The 19,929-nt window shown below is 41.3% G+C and overlaps 1 protein-coding gene across 2 annotated transcripts in view; it reads left to right on the top strand.

Moving 5' to 3' along the window:
- Positions 1-19,929, top strand: part of matn4 (matrilin 4) — a 48,909-nt gene that overhangs the window by 8,351 nt on the left and 20,629 nt on the right. For both annotated transcript variants that reach the window (XM_052527234.1, XM_035778455.1), the window contains exons 2-5: positions 5,239-5,364; positions 5,610-5,785; positions 6,031-6,421; positions 8,022-8,144. In XM_052527234.1, coding sequence (XP_052383194.1) covers positions 5,292-5,364; positions 5,610-5,785; positions 6,031-6,421; positions 8,022-8,144 — 763 coding nt within the window. In that variant the 5' untranslated portion in view covers positions 5,239-5,291. The remainder of the gene's footprint in view (positions 1-5,238; positions 5,365-5,609; positions 5,786-6,030; positions 6,422-8,021; positions 8,145-19,929) is intronic.

Here is a 19,929-nt window from a genome sequence, read left to right as displayed (position 1 = left end):
GCAGAGGAGAGAGAGTTAGCTTTAGCAGTGCGGAGCGCCTCCGTGATACAGAGAAGAGCAGTCTCAGTTGAAGGACTAGTCTTGAAACCTGACTGATTTGGATCAAGAAGGTCATTCTGAGAGAGATAGCGGGAGAGCTGGCCAAGGACGGCACGTTCAAGAGTTTTGGAGAGAAAAGAAAGAAGGGATACTGGTCTGTAGTTGTTGACATCGGAGGGATCGAGTGTGTTCCTTGTTCTTCATGATGCTCTCTGCGCTTTTAACGGACCTCTGAGACTATCATAGTGCAGGTGCATTTATACGGAGACTTGATTACACACAGGTGGATTGTATTTATCATCATTAGTCATTTAGGTCAACATTGGATCATTCAGAGATCCTCACTGAACTTCTGGAGAGAGTTTGCTGCGCTGAAAGTAAAGGGGCTGAATAATTTTGCACGCCCAATTTTTCAGTTTTTGATTTGTTAAAGTTTGAAATATCCAATAAATGTCGTTCCACTTTATGATTGTGTCCCACTTGTTGTTGATTCTTCACAAAAAAATACAGTTTTATATCTTTGTTTGAAGCCTGAAATGTGGCAAAAGGTCGCAAAGTTCAAGGGGGCCGAATACTTTCGCAAGGCACTGTCTATAGCCCTTCGTACATCAGCTGATATCTCAAAGTGCTGTACAGAAACCCAGCCTAAAACCCCAAACAGAAAGCACTGCAGGTGTAGAAGCACGGTGGCTAGGAAAAACTCCCTCGAAAGGCCAAAACCTAGGAAGAAACCTAGAGAGGAACCAGGCTATATGGGGTGGCCAGTCCGCTTCTGGCTGGGCCGGGTGGAGATTATAACAGAACATGGCCAAGATGTTCAAATGTTCATAAATGACCAGCATGGTCCAATAATCACAGGCAGAACAGTTGAAACTGGAGCAGCAGCATGGCCAGGTGGACTGGGGATAGCAATGAGTCATCATGTCAGGTAGTCCTGAGGCATGGTCCTAGGGCTCAGGTCCTCTGAGAGAGAGAAAGAGAGAATTAGAGAGAGCATACTTAGATTTACACAGGACACCGGATAGGACGGGAGAAGTACTCCAGATATAACAAACTGACCCTAGCACCCCGACACAAACTACTGCAGCATAAATACTGGAGGCTGAGACAGGAGGGGTCAGGAGACACTTGTGGCCCCATCCGATGACACCCCTGGACAGGGCCAAACAGGAAGGATGTAACCCCACCCACTTTGCCAAAGCACAGCCCCCACACCACTAGAGGGATATCTTAAACCACCAACTTACCATCCTGAGACAAGGCTGAGTATAGCCCACAAAGATCTCCGTCACGGCACAACCCAGACAGGAAGATCACATCAGTGACTCAACCCACTCAAGTGACGCACCGCTCCTAGGGACGGTATAAAAGAGCCCTAGTAAGCCAGTGACTGATAGGGTTAGAGGCAGAGAATCCCCGTGGAAAGAGGGGAACCGGCCAGGCAGAGACAGCAAGGGCGATTCGTTGCTCCAGAGCCTTTCCGTTCACCTTCACAGTCCTGGGCCAGACTACACTCAATCATATGACCCACTGAAGAGATGAGTCTTCAGTAAAGACTTAAAGGTTGAGACCGAGTTTGCGTCTCTCACATGGGTAGGCAGAACATTCCATAAAAATGGAGCTCTATAGGAGAAAGCCCTGCCTCCAGCTGTTTGCTTAGAAATTCTAAATACAATTAGGAGGCCTGCGTCTTGTGACCGTAGCGTACATGTAGGTATGTACGGCAGGACCAAATCAGAGAGATAGGTAGGAGCAAGCCCATGTAATGCTTTGTAGGTTCGCAATAAAACCTTGAAATCAGCCCTTGCCTTGACAAGAAGCCAGTGTAGGGAGGCTAGCACTGGAGTAATATGATCAAATTTTTTGATTCTAGTCAGGATTCTAGCAGCCGTATTTAGCACTAACTGAAGTTTATTTAGTGTTTTATCCGGGTGGCCGGAAAGTAGAGCATTGCAGTTGTCTAACCAAGAAATGACAAAAGATTGGATTAATTTTTCTGCATCATTTTTGGACAGAAAGTTTCTGATTTTTGCAATGTTACATAGATGGAAAAAAGCTGTCCTTGAAACAGTCTTGATATGTTCTTCAAAAGAGAGATCAGGGTCCAGAGTAACGCCGAGGTCCTTCACAGTTTTATTTGAGACGACTGTACAACCATTAAGATTGATTGTCAGATTCAACAGAAGATCTCTTTGTTTCTTGGGACCTAGAACAAGCATCTCTGTTTTGTCTGAGTTTAAAAGTAGAAAGTTTGCAGCCATCCACTTCCTTATGTCTGAAACACATGCCTCTAGCGAGGGCAATTTTGGGGCTTCACCATGTTTCATTGAAATGTACAGCTGTGTGTCATCCGCATAGCAGTGAAAGTTAACATTATGTTTTCAAATGACATCCCCAAGAGGTAAAATATATAGTGAAAACAATAGTGGTCCTAAAACTTAACCTTGAGGAACACCGAAATTTACAGTTGATTTGTCAGAGGACAAACCATTCACAGAGACAAACTGATATCTTTCTGACAGATAAGATCTAAACCAGACCACAACTTGTCCGTGTAGACCAATTTGGGTTTCCAATCTCTCCAAAAGAATGTGGTGATCGATGGTATCAAAAGCAGCACTAAGGTCTAGGAGCACGAGGACAGATGCAGAGCCTCGGTCTGATGTGATTAAAAGGTAATTTACCACCTTCACAAGTGCAGTCTCAGTGCTATGATGGGATCTAAAACCAGACTGAAGCATTTCGTATACATTGTTTGTCTTCAGGAAGGCAGTGAGTTGCTGCGCAACAGCCTTTAAAAAAAAATTGAGATGAATGGAAGATTCGAAATAGGCCGATTCTAGGTCAAGGTTTGGCTTTTTCAAGAGAGGCTTTATTACTGCCACTTTTAGTGAGTTTGGTACACATCCGGTGGATAGAGAGCCGTTTATTATGTTCAACATAGGAGGGCCAAGCACAGGAAGCAGCTCTTTCAGTAGTTTAGTTGGCATAGGGTCCAGTATGCAGCTTGAAGGTTTAGAGTTCATGATTACTTTCATCATTGTGTCAAGAGATATAGTACTAAAACACGTGAGTGTCTCTCTTGATCCTAGGTCCTGGCAGAGTTGTGCAGACTCAGGACAACTGAGCTTTGAAGGAATACGCAGATTTAAAGAGGAGTCCCTAATTTTCTTTCTAATAATCATGATATTTTCCTCAAAGAAGTTCATGAATTTATTACTGCAGAAGTGAAAGCCATCCTCTCTTGGGGAATGCTGCTTTTTAGTTAGCTTTGTGCCAGTATCAAAAGGGAATTTTGGATTGTTCTTATTTTCCTCAATTAAGTTGGAAAAATAGGATGATCGAGCAGCAGTAAGGGCTCTTCGATACTGCACGGTACTGTCTTTCCAAGCTAGTCGGAAGACTTCCAGTTTGGTGTGGCGCCATTTCCGTTCCAATTTTCTGGAAGCTTGCTTCAGATCTCGGGTATTTTCTGTATACCAGGGAGCTAGTTTCTTATGAGAAATGTTTTTAGTTTTTAGGGGTGCAACTGCATCTAGGGTATTGCGCAAGGTTAAATTGAGTTCCTCAGTTAGGTGGTTAACTGATTTTTGTCCTCTGGCGTCCTTGGGTAGACAGAGGGAGTCTGGAAGGACATCAAGGAATCTTTGTGTTGTCTGTGATTTTATAGCACGACTTTTGATGTTCCTTGGTTGAGGTCTGAGCAGATTATTTGTTTCAATTGCAAACATAATAAAATGGTGGTCCGATAGTCCAGGATTATGAGGAAAAACATTAAGATCCACAACATTTATTCCATGGGACAAAACTAGGTCCAGTGTATGACTGTGACAGTGAGTAGGTCCAGAGACATGTTGGACAAAAACCACTGAGTCGATGATGGCTCCGAAAGCCTTTTGGAGTGGGTCTGTGGACTACCCTCTGTAGACCCTTGTGGTCGGAGGCCGAGCAGTTGCCATACCAGGCAGTGATGCAACCATGCTCTCGATGGTGCAGCTGTAGAACTTTTTGAGGATCTGAGAACCCATGACAAATCTTTTCAGTCTCCTGAGGGGGAATAGGCTTTGTCGTACTCTGTCGGGTCCTCTTCCCGACGGTCTAGCAGTCAGGATGCTCTCGATGGTGCAGCTGTAGAACTTTTTGAGGATCTGAGGACCCATGACAAATCTTTTCAGTCTCCTGTGGGGGAATAGACTTTGTCGTACTCTGTCGGGTCCTCTTCCCGACGGTCTAGCAGTCAGGATGCTCTCGATGGTGCAGCTGTAGAACTTTTTGAGGATCTGAGGACCCATGACAAATCTTTTCAGTCTCCTGTGGGGGAATAGACTTTGTCGTACTCTGTCGGGTCCTCTTCACGACTGTCAATTGGTGACAGATTTTCGTGTAAACATTCTACATTTCGTGCAAATATTCAGCACCTCATCTGTAGCCAAATAAACTGCATGCTTTCTCGACAAGTCGTAGTGGGAGGACCATACAACATATCATCAAGTTTACTCGATATGATGGTTAAATCAATATTTGTGCATGAAAGCGTTTCCACCAACATTTCTCGCATAATTAATTTTACCGACACAAAAAGATCCCACCTTGTCTAGCGTCTTTTTGTTTTGTTGACATTTGAAAAAATTAGAGTAGGATGGAAACCTGATTACTTTCCATCCCACTTTATTTTGCTGTATCCCTCTTTTCATTATATCGCTCTCTTGCTATCTATGAACTTAGTCTGTTGGCTTTGACATCCATTTTCATAACAGAGAGCTTGCCAGCTCATGTCAATTGGCATTGGTTTAATGTTTCCTTCACTCAAACTTCACTGCCAAGTAGGAAAAGCACATGGCACAGTTGTCTTTGTGATGTCTGTCTACGCTCTCTGAGGAAGTTGTTCCCATTAGGCATTCACAAATTGACCAACATGGGGCCAATGAATGACTACTATTCAAAGTACAATAATCTGAGCGATAACGATACATTTCACCTGGACACCTCTCTCAGGACTGTTTCATTTATAATGCTTTTTTTGAATTGACAGCATGCCTTTCGCACATTAGTCCTGTGTGCAGCCGTCTATTAGGATAGGAATTACTCCTCTGTGCCTCCGCCATCTGATTGGTGTCATGGTTTTTATCGCAGGAATGTGCTGGTGGTAAAGTATTCTCGATGACCTGTTTTGTTCTGTGTTCTCTCGTTGCGGTGCAGTGTGAAGCCTGCCTAAACTCAGCCCGAGAGGTCCGGCTCCCAGCCCCCTGAACATGAGACAGCTGTGTATCTGTGTGTCTGTCCTGCTAGCCTTGGCCACCATGGCTGTGGCTAGGCCTAACGAAGGTTAGCCGAGTCCAACTGTGAAGTAATAAAAAGACCATGAATGGATTGCAGTTTAGCCCACATTTCAATTGCTTCTTGCATTTTATATTTTATTCCAAGAATACATCAAAATGAGAACTGGCGTTGCAAGGAAGTTATTGAAATTAATACAAAACTACTGTTTAATTGTCTGCTTATGCCGTAGCTAATGTGATATTCATGATTTCCCACTCTGGCTTCACACATTCTCACTTCGCTTAAACCAGGACCGGAGCAGAAGTGCAAGTCTGGCCCAGTGGACCTCATGTTCATTATTGACAGCTCTCGAAGTGTGCGGCCCCACGAGTTTGAGACCATGCGCAAGTTCATGATCGACATCATCCACACGCTGGACATGGAGGCGAATGCCACCCGAGTGGGCGTGGTGCAGTACTCCAGCCAGGTCCACAACCTCTTATCAACTTCACAATTTATCCTTTTGTTTATACACATTAGTGAAGAACTACACTTGGAAAGGGAAGATCATTCTTGATGAATTCTTAGCTTGGCTTCCCTTTCCAGTTGTAGTTCTTGTAAAGGCTAAATGCCACTGGTGAAGACTCAGTTGCACCTAAATAGAGATAGCTAGACATGCAAACCCTGCATATGAAGAGGTGACTGATGCTCTGCATATTTCTATTACTCTAGGTCCAGAACGAATTCTCTCTCAAGACCCATGGCAAGCTGCAGGGCATGGTGAAAGGCATCAATGAGATCGTCCCCCTGGCGCAGGGCACCATGACGGGCCTGGCCATCAAGTACGTCATGAACCATGCCTTCACGGCAGCCGAGGGCGACCGACCCAAGGTGCCCAATGTGGCCGTCATCGTAACGGACGGGCGGCCGCAGGACCGGGTGGCGGAGGTAGCAGCCGAGGCTCGAGACAAGGGAATCGAGATCTATGCGGTGGGCGTTGCTCGGGCGGATATGACCTCGCTGCGTGCTATGGCGTCGCCGCCCATCGAGGACCATGTCTTCCTGGTGGAGTCTTTTGACCTGATCTACCAGTTTGGCCTGCAGTTCCAGGACAAGCTCTGCGGTGGGTTGGGTCGATAAGCGATATTATCGAATTATTGTCAAAAGTTTGAACACACCTACTCATTCAAGGGTTTTTCTTTATTTTTTACTATTTTCTACATTGTAGAAAAATTGTGAAAAAATCAAAACTGTGAAATAAATAAAAATATATTTTAGATTTTAGATTCTTCAAAGCAGCCACCCTTTACCTTGATGACAGCTTTGCACACTCTTTGCATTCTCTCAACCAGCTTCATGAGGAATGCTTTCCCAACAGTCTTGAAGGCTCTCCCACATGCTGGGCATTTGTTGGCTGCTTTTCCTTCACTCAACAGTCAAACTCATCCCAAACCATCTAAATTGGGTTGAGCTCAGGTGATTGTGGAGGCCAGGTCATCTGATGCAGCACTCCATCACTCTCCGTCTTGGTCAAATAGCCCTTACACAGCCTGGAGGGGTGTTGGATCATTGTCCTGTTGAAAAACAAATGATAGTGGGACTAAGTCCAAACCAGATGGAATGGCGTATCGCTGCAGAATGCTGTGGTAGCCATGCTGGTTAAGTGTGCCTTGAGTATCACCAGCAAAGCACCCCCACACCATCACACCTTCTCCTCCATGCTTCACGGTGGGAACCACATATGCGGAGATCATCCGTTCACCTACTCACAAAGACACGGTGGTTGGAACCAAAAATCTCAAATTTGGACTCATCAGATCAAAGGACAAATTTTCCATTGCTCGTGTTTCTTGGCCCAAACAGGTCTCTTCTTCTTCTTGGTGTCCTATAGTAGTGGTTTTATTGCAGCAATTCGACCAGGAAGGCCTGATTCACGCGGTCTCCTCTGAACAGCTGATGTTGAGATGTGTCTGTTACTTGAACTCTGAAGAATTCATTTGGGCTGCAAAATGAGGTGAGCTGTTCTTGCAATAATATAGACGTAGCCCTATTTGGTAAAAGACTGTATACCACCCCTACCTTGTCACAACACATCTGATTGGCTCAAACGCATTAAGATGGAAAGAAATTCCACAAGGCACACCTGTTAATTTAAATGCATTCCAGGTGACTACCTCCTGAAGCTGGTTGAGAAAATGCCAAGAGTGTGCAATGCTGTCGCAAAGGGTGGCTACTTTGAAGAATCTGAAATATAAAATATATTTTGATTTGTTTAAAAAAATATATATTACTGCATGATTCCATGTGTTGTTTTGATGTCTTCACTATTAGTCTATAATGTAGAAAATAGTAAAAAATTAAATAAACCTTGAATGAGTAGGTGTGACCAAACCTTTGACTGGTACTGTGTATGTTCAGCGATATGCACAATATAAGCAATTATCAACATTACTCAGTTTCCATGATAAATCAAATTTATTATTCCAACCGTAGTATCCCAATTTACAAATCCCACTTTACTGTTGCTGAAGTGTGTCAAGATCGCCAGTGTCCACAAAGGTTTGTATTCGTACTTGAGACTTTCAAAGCTTATTAGCACAATATCAAGCATCTAATTCTCACAAGAGCATCACTAGCTTTTGGGAACTTTCCTTATATTTCCTAATCCCAATATGATGAGAGTGATTAAAGGTTGAATTGTTGCTTGTCTGCTGGGGTTCCAGGGATGGATCTGTGCCTGGAGTCTGACCATGGCTGTGAGCACCTCTGTGAGAGCTCCCCTCGTTCTTTCCACTGCCTGTGTCTGCCAGGGTACACTCTCAACGAGGATGGCAAGACCTGTAAAGGTATAGGCTGTCAATGGGGCTAGAAATGAGCCAATTTAATCATTTTGTATTATTATTAATGAACTATACACTGAATATACCTAATATTGAGTTGCACTCCTCCCACACACACTTTTGCCCTCAGAACAGCCTACATTTTTGGGGGCATAGACTCTACAAGGTGTCAAAAGTAGGCCAGAATCCCTGTGGAACATGTTGACTCCAATGCTTCTCACAGTTGAGTCAAGTTGGCTGGATGTCCTTTGGGTGGTGGACCATTCTTCATACACACGGGAAACTGTTGAGCATCCCAGCAGCATTGCAGTTCTTGACACAAACCAGTGCGCCTGGCACCTACCATACCCTGTTCAATGGCACTTAAATATGTTGTCTTGCCCATTCACCCTTTGAATGGCACACATACCCAATCCATGTCTCAATTGTCTCAAGACTTAAAAATCCTTCTTTAACCTGTCTCCTCCCCTTCAGCTTCAATGTTTGAAGTGGATTTAACAAGTGACATCCAATAAGATATCATAGACTGACCAGGTGAAAGCTATGTCATGGAAAGAGCCGGTGTTCTTAATATTTTGTATACTCAGTATATATGTCAGTCAAGTGCATAAAATATATCACTAGCCACTTTAAACAATGCTACCTAATATAATGTTCCCTACATTATTCATCTCATATGTATACGTATATACTGTACTCTATATCATCTACTGCATCCTTATGTAATACATGTATCACTAGCCACTTTAACTATGCCACTTTGTTTACATACTCATCTCATATGTATATACTGCACTCAATACCATCTACTGTATCTTGCCTATGCCGCTCTGTACCATCACTCATTCATATATCTTTATGTACATATTCTTTATCCCCTTACACTTGTGTCTATAAGGTAGTAGTTTTGGAATTGAAGTGCATGTAACTGGGTAAGCTGTAACTGGGTCTGGTTCTTGTATATATCAATGGGAAATGAGTCAGAAATTGTGAGCATGTAGGATAGGTCAAGTTAAGTTTCAGCAGTTACTGACTTAACAGCAACTGTGATTGTCTCTTTGTATGATACAGCCATAGACCCGTGTGCTGGGGGGAAGCATGACTGTGAGCAGATCTGTATCCCCTCCCCTGGAACCTTCACCTTCACCATCAGCTTTCACTAGGTACTAGGATGCAATTTGTGTTTACAACCGAGTGAGGACTGAAAGTTAGGAGATGTCTTGATGTCTTGATTCAGCTCAGGCTCTAGAGAACCATAAGTCAATGTTCCTGGCTACAGCTTTTCTGTGTTGCAATGCAAAAAAATGCACCTTGCTGAGAAAGAAAGCTGTGAGCTTAGATTTAATAAGATGTTATAGATCTTCATCTGCAAAAGAAGAATCTCTGGATTCTCTGGCTAAACTACAGCGTGGTTGTGGGGGGGGTGGGGGTTGGAATGGTTCTCATGGCCGATTTTTTTTTTAAACTGGGACTGGTTCTCTCCAAACTCCGAGGCCACAAGAGGACTGTGCAAAACATTGCATTTTACTTCATTGATAAATGCAGTCACAAGACCCAATCCAAAATACATATCCAAGTCAACACTTATTGATGTTATTCTAAATAACAATCCACATAAGTACTTGGCCGTTGGTATTTTCCCTAATGATTTAAGAGATTATTGTGCAGTTGCTTGCATTAGAGACCCTAAAATCCCTAAACTGCTCCCTCGGTACATGGTCAAACAACATTTTAAGCAGTTCTGTAAGCAGGCCTTCCTGCATGAACTTTACGCATGCAACTGGGATAGGATTGCTGTTTCTGCCAGACAGAGGAGGCATTCTCCTATTTTCATTCCATGTTTTCTAGTATCTGTGATAAACATGCCCCTCTCAAAAAGTACTGGGTAAGAGGTAGAGACAATCCCTTGTTTACAGAGGAATTATCTGATTTGATCCAAAAACAAAATACACAAATGGGCTAAAGCCAAAAAGGGTAACTGCCAGGCTGAATGGCAGTTATTCAGGGTACTGAGAAACAAGTACACCTTGTTAATACGGAAATGGAAATCTAACTTCTATTACGAATCTACCAAGGCAAACCTCAATAACCCGACAAAATTATGGAAAACCATTAAGTGACAGACAAGAATCAACTGCTTGATATTTTTTACGAGAATTTAGCTAAGGCTGGGCATTTATTTGATAATTGAACTCCATCCTAACATCTCGAATGAGGCTGTGAATGAAACTGCCGCCTGCCGGCCTACGGTTCATCCATTTCATTATACCGAGATTGAGTTTTCAGAAGTTGTAAAGGCACTCAAATCTATTGATATTAAAGTAGCTGGAATTTACCCCTTATTTAAAAAAAAATATTTGATGCCCCTCTCACTCATATATTAACATCTTTCATTGATGAATAATACAATTCCAAAAGTCTGGAACGCACTTTTACATAAGGTTGGAGATCCGTCCCAGTTGGATAACTATCGTCCCATATCAAAACTGTCTGCACTGAAATAGGTTTTGGACAACCTGGTGAACTGACAGTTGAAAGACTTTTTTTATAAGTTCTCAATTCCAGTCGGTTTTAGAGCCAAGCATAGTACCATTACTGCGGTAACTAAAGTTATAGGTGATATTCAAGATGCTCAGGACAAGAAACATCACGGTTTCACTTTTTATTTAATTATCAACACTGTTGACCTTGCCCTGCTGTTGTGTAGACAAAAACATTTTGGTTTAAGTGTTGAAGAATTGGATTGGTTCTAACACTTTTTTTGTGGCAGAACAGTGTTTAGCACAGCAGGGAATTAAATCGGCGTTTCGAAGGCTTATGAAAGGAGTTCCCCAGGGCTCAATTTTAAGTCTGATCCTTTTTACACTGTATATAACTTATATATGGAAGACTGTTGACTTAGCAAATCTCCATCTGTATGCTGATGACACTATTTATTCTAGCACATGTAATATTGAGAAGGCTTTTCAGGATAGTTGGCTTTTGATGCTGTTCAAAAGCAACTTTCCCGAATTGAAACTGGTGCTTAACGCAAACTAAATATATGATTTTCTCTTCTCTGAAAGTAGATAGGAATCACTTGAAGAGTTTAACTCTAAAAGGCCAGCAAATTAATAGGGTCACCTCCTATAAATTTCTTGGGATTTGGTTAGATGAAAGCTGAATTTTAAACAGCACATTGGTATGCTGAAGAAACTGAAATTGAAATGTGTTTTTTATTTTAGGAACAAATCTTGTTTTTCAATGTCAGTCAGAAAGGATCTTATTCAAAGCACTTTTACATCAGTGGTGGATTATGGTGATATCTGCAGGTCTCAGCAAGTACCTTAAACCAGTTAAATGTAATCAAGAATGGGTTGCACCAACATCGATTAGAGTTAATCTAGGTTTTGTAAATCTAGGTTTATAATTAATCAGAGCTGTGTTGCACCACTTAATTTTAAATCTGGGTCAGTAAATCTATAAATAACGATTTTAAACTATGATTAGTGACATGTTACACCAATATGAGGTATTCTGTGAGTTGAAACTAAGTAGCTAGCCTACTTGACAAATGAGGCCACAAAGTTGCTGTTTCTTGATAAAACAATAACAATGTAATGTTAGAACTACTGCAACTCCATCGTGAAAGGTTCTCAAGGGTTGGCTGATTTGAAATCAAATCCATTATTTGCCAGTACTAGACAGAAAACGAATTTGTTAGCTAACTTTAGCTCGCTAGTTTATAAATTAAAAGTGGAAGCCAAAAAGGATGCGGCAGTGGAGAGGGGGGGCTATTTCAAACTGGAGCCGGAGGGGGGCCTACGTCCAAGGGAATTAATCCTATCACCCAGAAGACATGCGAGATGATTCCCAAGCAAGTTTGCCCTCTCCATAACCCCTATGATGACGACAGAGAACTTGACCCAACAATATTTAGCAAGCATAAATAACTGGTAAATATCAATGCCTATAATGCACATAAAAACTAATGTTAATGCTACTTCACTACAATGTTACCGTTATCAGGCCCGTTATAGCATGTTGCATAACATTATTCATACCAAGGCTGGGCATATCATAAACTCCAATTCAATTGCTGCACAAAATGGTCATGTAAATAGCCTACTAATAATGAGTTAATTATCATAAAACACTACAGGATTCAACCTGTTTCTAATTATTCTCTGAGGAACTCGTTTTGGTCTCTCCACAGTAGATATGCTGCCATTTGATCAGTTAAACCCCTCAAGTGGCAGTTTAGAATGAATCGGCAATCTAAGTTTATGTATATTTTTTTATTAATTGAGCAACAGGCTTAAAATTAATCTAGGTGTAAACTTAGATTAGAGGAAGGATTCATTTAAAACTAGGTTTAAAATTTGGTGCAACAAGAAATAGATAAACCTTGATTTAACCCAGTTTAAAAGTTAATCCATGTTGGTTCAATACACCCGGAATGTAATTGAAAATGTAATCTACTGGAATGACTCAATAGGCGTGGCTGGTAGGAAGGCAATGAGGAGGAACAATGACAGGGACACAGCTTAACCTAGGCTAGCATATTTATTCAAAATAAAAAGGTTCACAAATCTGGTTCTCAAACATTAACAAAAAAACAAAACTCTCCCACTCCACTTAACTGAACCTGGTGATAGCCTTAACTTTAAAGAAAACTTGGCCGGGCTGCTACCCAGCTTAACTTGTAGACCGGTCACTTCTTCCTGTGGAGAACACAATGTCCAGGGCTTCAAACAAATGTCCGTAGAGCTCAGCCTCTGGCGTCCAGCCCCTGTGCTAAACTAAAGCAGCCACTTAAATTTCCCCAGGTGCATTGTAGCCTAACGAGGCCGAGTGACCTCAGGTGTGGTCGTAGCCCTGTAGCCTAGCTTGCTGCCGCCAACATTGCGGGTTGTGGGACGTGGCTGACACTCAAAACAGTGGCTTTCCCCGGCCACATAACTGGGACGCCACACTAAGTAATCCCCAAAAGTAATTGTTTATCATGAAAGGGCCATAAAGGATAACTAGCAGTGGTGTAAAGTACTTAAATAGCACTTTAAAGTAATTTTTCTTATGTAGTTTGGGGTCTCTCTTCTTTACTTTACTATTTATATTTGTGGCAACTTTTACTTTTACTTCACTACATTTCTAAAGAAAATAATGTACTTTTTACTCCATACATTTTCCCTGACACCCAAAAGTACTCATAATTTGACAGGAAAATGGTCCAATTCATACACTGGTCATCCCTACTGCCTCTGATCTGGCAGACTCACTAAACACAAATACTTGGTTTGTAAATGATGTCTGAGTTATGGAGTGTGCCCCTGGCAATCCGTATATAAATAAAAAATAAGAAAACAGTGTCGTCAGGTTTGCTTAATATAAGGAATTTGAAATGATTTATACTTATACTTTTACTTTTCATACTTAAAACCAAATACTTTTAGACATTTACCCAAGTAGTATTTTACTGGGTGACTTTCACCTGAGTCATTTCTATTAAGTTATCTTTACTTTACCTCAAGTATGACACTTGAGTATTTTTTCCACCACTGATAACTAGTACTGCTGAATACTCCAAGAAAGGTCAAATCTCACCTTTCTGGTAAAAATGTTAATAAATTGCTGAGGTATAGTCACGTTTGAGGACACAAGCTCAAGTACACAGTAAAAATATGATTTTTTTTTAAAATATGAAAATATTTTATGATGTATTTCCTATTCAACAAAACAGTATGAATAAGCCTTGAAATGACTTATCTTTCTAAATGTACAGTTGAAGTCGAAGATAACATACACTTAGTCATTTTGGCAAGTCAATTAGAACATCTACTTTGTGCATGACACAAGTAATTTTTCCAACAATTGTTTACAGACAGATTATTTCACTTATAATTCACTGTATCACAATTCCATTGGGTCAGAAGTGTACATACACTAAGTTGACTGTGCCTTTAAACAGATTGGAACATTTCAGAAAATTATGTCATGGCTTTGGAAGCTTCTGATAGGCTAATTGACATAATTTCAGTCAATTGGAAGTGTACCTGTGGATGTATTTCAATGCCTACCTTCAAACTCAGTGCCTCTTTGATTGACATCATGGGAAAATCAAAAGAAATCAGCCAAGACCTCAGAAAAAAATTGTAGACCTCCACAGTCTGGTTCATTCAACTGTATGTGTATGTATGTGTCATAAGGATAATTAATGATATAAAATTGTATTTGTCACATGCGCCTACTACAACAGGTGTAGTAGACCTTACAGTGAAATATTTACTTACACTTATTTTTCTAAACTGCATTGTTGGTTAGTAAGTTAAAACATAAAAATAAAGTAACAAGTAATTAAAGAGCGCAGTAGTATAACAATAACGAGGCAATATACAGGGGGTACCAGTACAGAGTCAATGTGCGGGGGCACCGGTTAGTTGTAGTAATACTGTATGTACATGTAGAGTTATAATGACTATGCATTGATGATAAACAGAGAGTATCAGTAGTGTAAGGGGGGTCAATGCAAATAGTCAGGTTGGTGTTTGATTAGCTGTTCAGGAATTTTATGGCTTGGGGGTAGAAGCTGTTAAGAAGTCTTTTGGACCTAGACTTGTCGCTCAGGTACCGATTGCCGTGCAGTAGCAGAGAGAAAAGTCTATGACTACAGGGGTGGAGTTTTTGACAATTTTTAGGGCCTTCCTCTGACACCGCCTGGTATAGAGATCCTGGATTGCAGGAAGCTTGGCCCCAGTGATGTACTGGGCCGTACGCACTACCCTCTGTAGTGCCTTGCGGTCAGAGGCTGAGCAGTTGCCATACCAGGCAGTGATGCAGCCAGTCAGGTGTCTCTATGGTGCAGCTGCAGAGGATCTGAGGACCAATGCTAAATCTTTTCAGTCTCCTGAGGGGGAATGAGGTGTTGAAAGAGTTCCACAGGGATGCTGGCCCATGTTGACTCCAATGCTTCCCACAGTTGTGTCAAGTTGGCTGGATGTCCTTTGGTGATGGAACATTCTTGATATACACGGAAACTGTTGAGCATGAAAAACCCAGCAGCATTGCAGTTCTTGACACAAACCGGTGCCCCCTGGCACCTACTACCATACCCCGTTCAAAGGCATTTTTATATTTTGTCTTGCCCATTCACCATTTGAACGGCACACATACACAATCCATGTCTCAAGACTGAAAATCCTTCTTTAATTGTTCTTCATCTACCTAAAAAAAATAAACTTTGACTGCATTTACACTTTTAGTTCCAATATCTCTGGCCCAAAATGTCAGATCCTCACAAGGTAAAGTGCTTGTTGTTCAGAAGTGTCTTTCTAAGTAGTTTGAGGGGATCTACAACGTCAGTAATTCGAGGGGAGAAAGGTTTTTGGTAGCTTATGTCCATGTTTGACCAACAATATGGAAATATGCCTTTTCTGTGTTTTTGCATAACTTAAAGGATAATTATGACAAAAGTACCTATAAATATGTTTATTCCATACTCTAAGTATGTTTGTATGATTAAATAGTCTGTTTATATCTTCAGTAATATGTTCAGAATCTGTGGCTTGGTAAATGTACAACTTTGCTCTTTTTTTATCTGAGAAATGTATTTTGAATGTAAACCAATCCGCATAGCACTATTATAGCAACCACTTTTTTTGATCTTGTCAATGATTTAAAATGTGTTTGTGGACCTGTCAAAATCTGTTGATACTGTTCATCATGCTATTTTATTGAAATAAGTTGTCCTCAATAGGCTTGAGCTCTGTTCAGGATTTAATGACTATGTTAGTGACAGAACTCAGGCCATCGTGATTGACAGTCCACATTTCTTAAGATACATAAGCTGTTGCGCAGGGGTCGATACTAGGACCTGTTCTTTTCACTGTTCATATAAATGCTATTGGTCGATCTGTAAAAAAAATACAGATGATACTATTATGTACACAATTGCCCCAGCTGCTGACCTGGCTGTGACAAGGCTACAGTCCAATTTTGGAGATGTGCAGGAAGCCCTTACTGATATAAAACTAAATACATGTTGTTTTCAAGTTGTCTCCGATGGATTACATCATTACCTGTGGGATGGTTCTATAATCGAACGAGTTCCTGCATACAAATACCTTGGTATATGGATTGGCAATGATTTATTGTTTTAAAAAAACGTACGACTGAGCTTGAAGAAGAAGTTAAGATTTAAAGTGGGCCTTTTTACATTAACTGATCTTGTCTCTCTTTAGTCAGCAGGAAGCAGATTGTGCAGTCAACCTTTCTACCTGTTCTCTATTATGGTGATACTATTTATCAACGTGCAGATGCCTCGACTCTTAACCTTGGATGCCGTTTTTTATAGCGCTCTTTGACTTATCACAGGAGACAGTTGTATTACTCATCACTGTATTATTTACCAAAAGGTTGGCTTGACCTCTTTGAAGTCTTGTAGATTACACCATTACGCTCTTTTTGTTTACAAAGCCCTGCTCCACAAACTTCAGACTCACCTAACATCACTGTTAAGATTTAAAATGACAAGTTATCAAACCTGTTCATAGGGTTGGTTATCTGTGGAGACTCCTTTTGTGTCTAGACAGAGGCTGATTTTCCTTTCATGTCCTTGCACCTTCTGTGTGGAATTAACTACAATACACTTTAAATGTAAGGAATGGGTGACTCTAGGACAGTGGTTCCCAAACTTTTTATAGTCCCGTACCCCTTCAAACATTCAACCTCCAGCTGCGTACCCCCTCTAGCACCAGGGTCAGCACACTCTCAAATGTTGTTCTTTGTCATCATTGTAAGCCTGCCACACACACACTATACGATACATGTATTAAACATAAGAATGAGTGTGAGTTTTTGTCACAACCAGGCTCATGGGAAGTGACAAAGAACTCTTATAGGACCAGGGCAAAAATAATAATAATCAAACATAAGAATGAGTGTGAGTTTTTGTCACAACCCGGCTCATGGGAAGTGACAAAGAACTCTTATAGGACCAGGGCAAAAATAATAATAATCAATCATTTGCTCTTTATTTATCCATCTTGCGTATAAAACCTGTTTTTTTTCATAGAAAATTGTGAATAACTCACCACAGGTTAATGAGAGGGGTGTGCTTGAAAGGATGCACATAACTCTGCAATGTTGGATTGTATTGGAGAGAGTCTCAGTCTTAAATCCATTTCCACACACAGTCTGTGCCTGTATTTAGTTTTCATGCTAGTGAGGGCTGAGAATCCACACTCGCATAGGTACATGGTTGCAAAGGGCATCGGTGTCCTAACAGTGCGATTTGCCAAGGCAAGAAACTCTGAGCGCAGCCCTATCCAGAAATCTGGCAGTGGCTTCTGATTAAATTACATTTTCACAGAACCGCTTGTTGCATTTCGATGAGGCTCTCTTATTCAGATATCGGTGGACTGGAGGCAGGGCATGAAAGGGATAATGAATCCAGTTGTTTGTGTCGTACGTTTCGGGGAAAGTACCTGCATAATTGCGCACCCAACTCACTCAGGTGCTTCGCTATATCACATTTGACAGTGTCCATAAGCTTGAATTAATTTGCACACAAAAAAAACATACAATGGTGGAAAGATCTGTGTGCTGTCCATGTTAATGCAGACAGAAAAGAGCTCCAACTTCTTAATCATAGCCTCAAATTTTGTCCCACACATTGAATATAGTTGCGGAGAGTCCCTGTAATCCTAAATTCAAATCCTTCAGGCGAGAAAAAACCTCACCCAAAATAGTCCAGTTGTGTGAGAAACTCGTCATCATCCAAGCAGTCAGACAAGTGAAAATTATGGGCAGTGAAGAAAACTAAGCTCGTCTCTCAATTTAAAAAAAATGTGACAATATGCTCCTACCTGTATTTGACATTGTGTTGTTATTCGCTGAACACAAGATGGTTTAATTTTATTTTTGGAAGTGAAAGGTGAGAAACTCACCCAAATGTATATCCCTGTTGGAAAACATAGATGTACTGTTTGAAAATGTGAAGATTTTTTTTCTTTTTATGGATCACATTTTAATTTGCCATACCCTCGACGGCATTACGCGTTGTACCCCAGTTTGGGAATGCCTGCTCTAGGGCATTTCAAATTGTTGTTGGAGGATTGTTGTGAAATTGTTGTCTGTCCCTGTCGTAATAAAGATTAAATAAGAAATTACAGTTTCAATATCTCTGGCCCAGAAAGTCAGATTATTGTGAGGAAAAATTATCCTGGTTTAGTGGGGTCTCCCACAGTTTTCTCAGAGACTCTACATCATCTGAGAAGGGTCCTTGGTGGTGTTACAGACCACAACTATAGCTGAAAACATCTGAATTTATCCTTTCTGTATATCTGCATGCCTTAAATATAACTTCAAGAAAAGTAACTAGAAATGCATCCATTCCATAGTCTAAGTGTTTGTTTGACAATCCACTAAGTTTTTGTTGTGAATTTCTGGATATTTAACAGAAATCTATGACTATTTCCATTACTCCCATTTTCACCAGATTTGACCTTTTAACCCACTGAACATTTCCTTAAGAATCCAAATGTAAATATGTATCTGGCCTAACTTTGTGTCACCCCATCATTGTTTGATCTAGCCTGTAACAAGCCAAAAAAAGAGCAAGCACATTTTCCAGGATGGCTAGTCTACCATGTGGGTTGAGAATAATTGTCCTCCTATTGGGTCCTGTTTGTTGGGTCGTTAGACGGCTGAAGGCCAATCCGAGAGATACAGATTCTGCTGCAGTGTGTGATGGTGGTGGATGATGAAGCTCTCATTACGTTGTTGCCACTCATCTTCCGCGATCCAGCCGAGATCTTGTAGGAATGTGGATGGTCTTCCTCACTTGTGATTCTGTCCAACGTAAATGCCCTCCTAGCTAGCGGTGTGGATGGGGAACTTTTTCCGGTTGGTCCTGATTTTGTGCTTGTAGTGATTTTTCTATCGTCCTGCGGGCCCCACTGCCCTATGTTAAGCTGGGAGTACAAGAGCCGTTTCAGGAGTTGGTGCAGGTATCCCCATACAGTAGGGTGTAGAGAACTACTGCTTTTGTAAATGAGGACTTTAGTTTAGATATCACAATCATCAAAGACAAATTTCCCATGTCTGTCAAAGGCTCCACTGACACATTTTAGGAGGTGGTGTATTTTCACGTCTATGTCAGCTTTGGAGGAGAGAAAGTTGGCAAGGTATCGAAAGTGATCCACATTTACACGGTTGGTATTGTCAACATATATTGTTGTGACCTTTGTAGTCTGGTATTGTCAAGAAGTATTGTTGTCACCGGTGTTGTATTGTCTAGTGGGGCTTAGTGGATGATTTGTGTCTTTTTTTTGTTCAGGGCCAGACCCAGGAGTGTGTACGTCTTTGCAAAGTCTTCTTCTAAAGTGGGTAGGCATTACTTTGTCATGTGCATACTGGAGACATATGGCGGCTCTGAGGAGGGTGCGCGTCTTCTCGGTTCCTGCTCGACATTGCTTTTTTTATGGCTTTTAAAAAATCAAATAAAATACTTTGTTTGCTCCTTTGTTCACCGCACAGCGGACTTACATGTTGCTGTTAAACAAGATGACCAAAGGCAACACTGGGGATGAAGAAGAGGAAGAAAAGGGGTCTCCAAGCTAGTCGGACGGGCTACACAGCCTCCTTTTCCAAGTATCCTGATGGCCAATGTCCAGTCGCTGGAAAATACTTTGAACTCAGAGCAAGGCTTCAATCACAGAAGGATGTGTTTTTACAGAGACCTGACTTACAGACGATACACTCGACTGCTATTCAACCAGATGGCTTTTCCCTTTTCCTTATCGTTCGAACTGCG

Source organism: Oncorhynchus keta, chromosome 10 (genome assembly GCF_023373465.1).
Source record: "Oncorhynchus keta strain PuntledgeMale-10-30-2019 chromosome 10, Oket_V2, whole genome shotgun sequence".
Classification (NCBI taxonomy): Eukaryota; Metazoa; Chordata; class Actinopteri; order Salmoniformes; family Salmonidae; genus Oncorhynchus; species Oncorhynchus keta.
The sequence above is the reverse complement of the archived record's forward strand: the minus strand, read 5'-3'. Positions and strand labels throughout refer to the sequence as shown.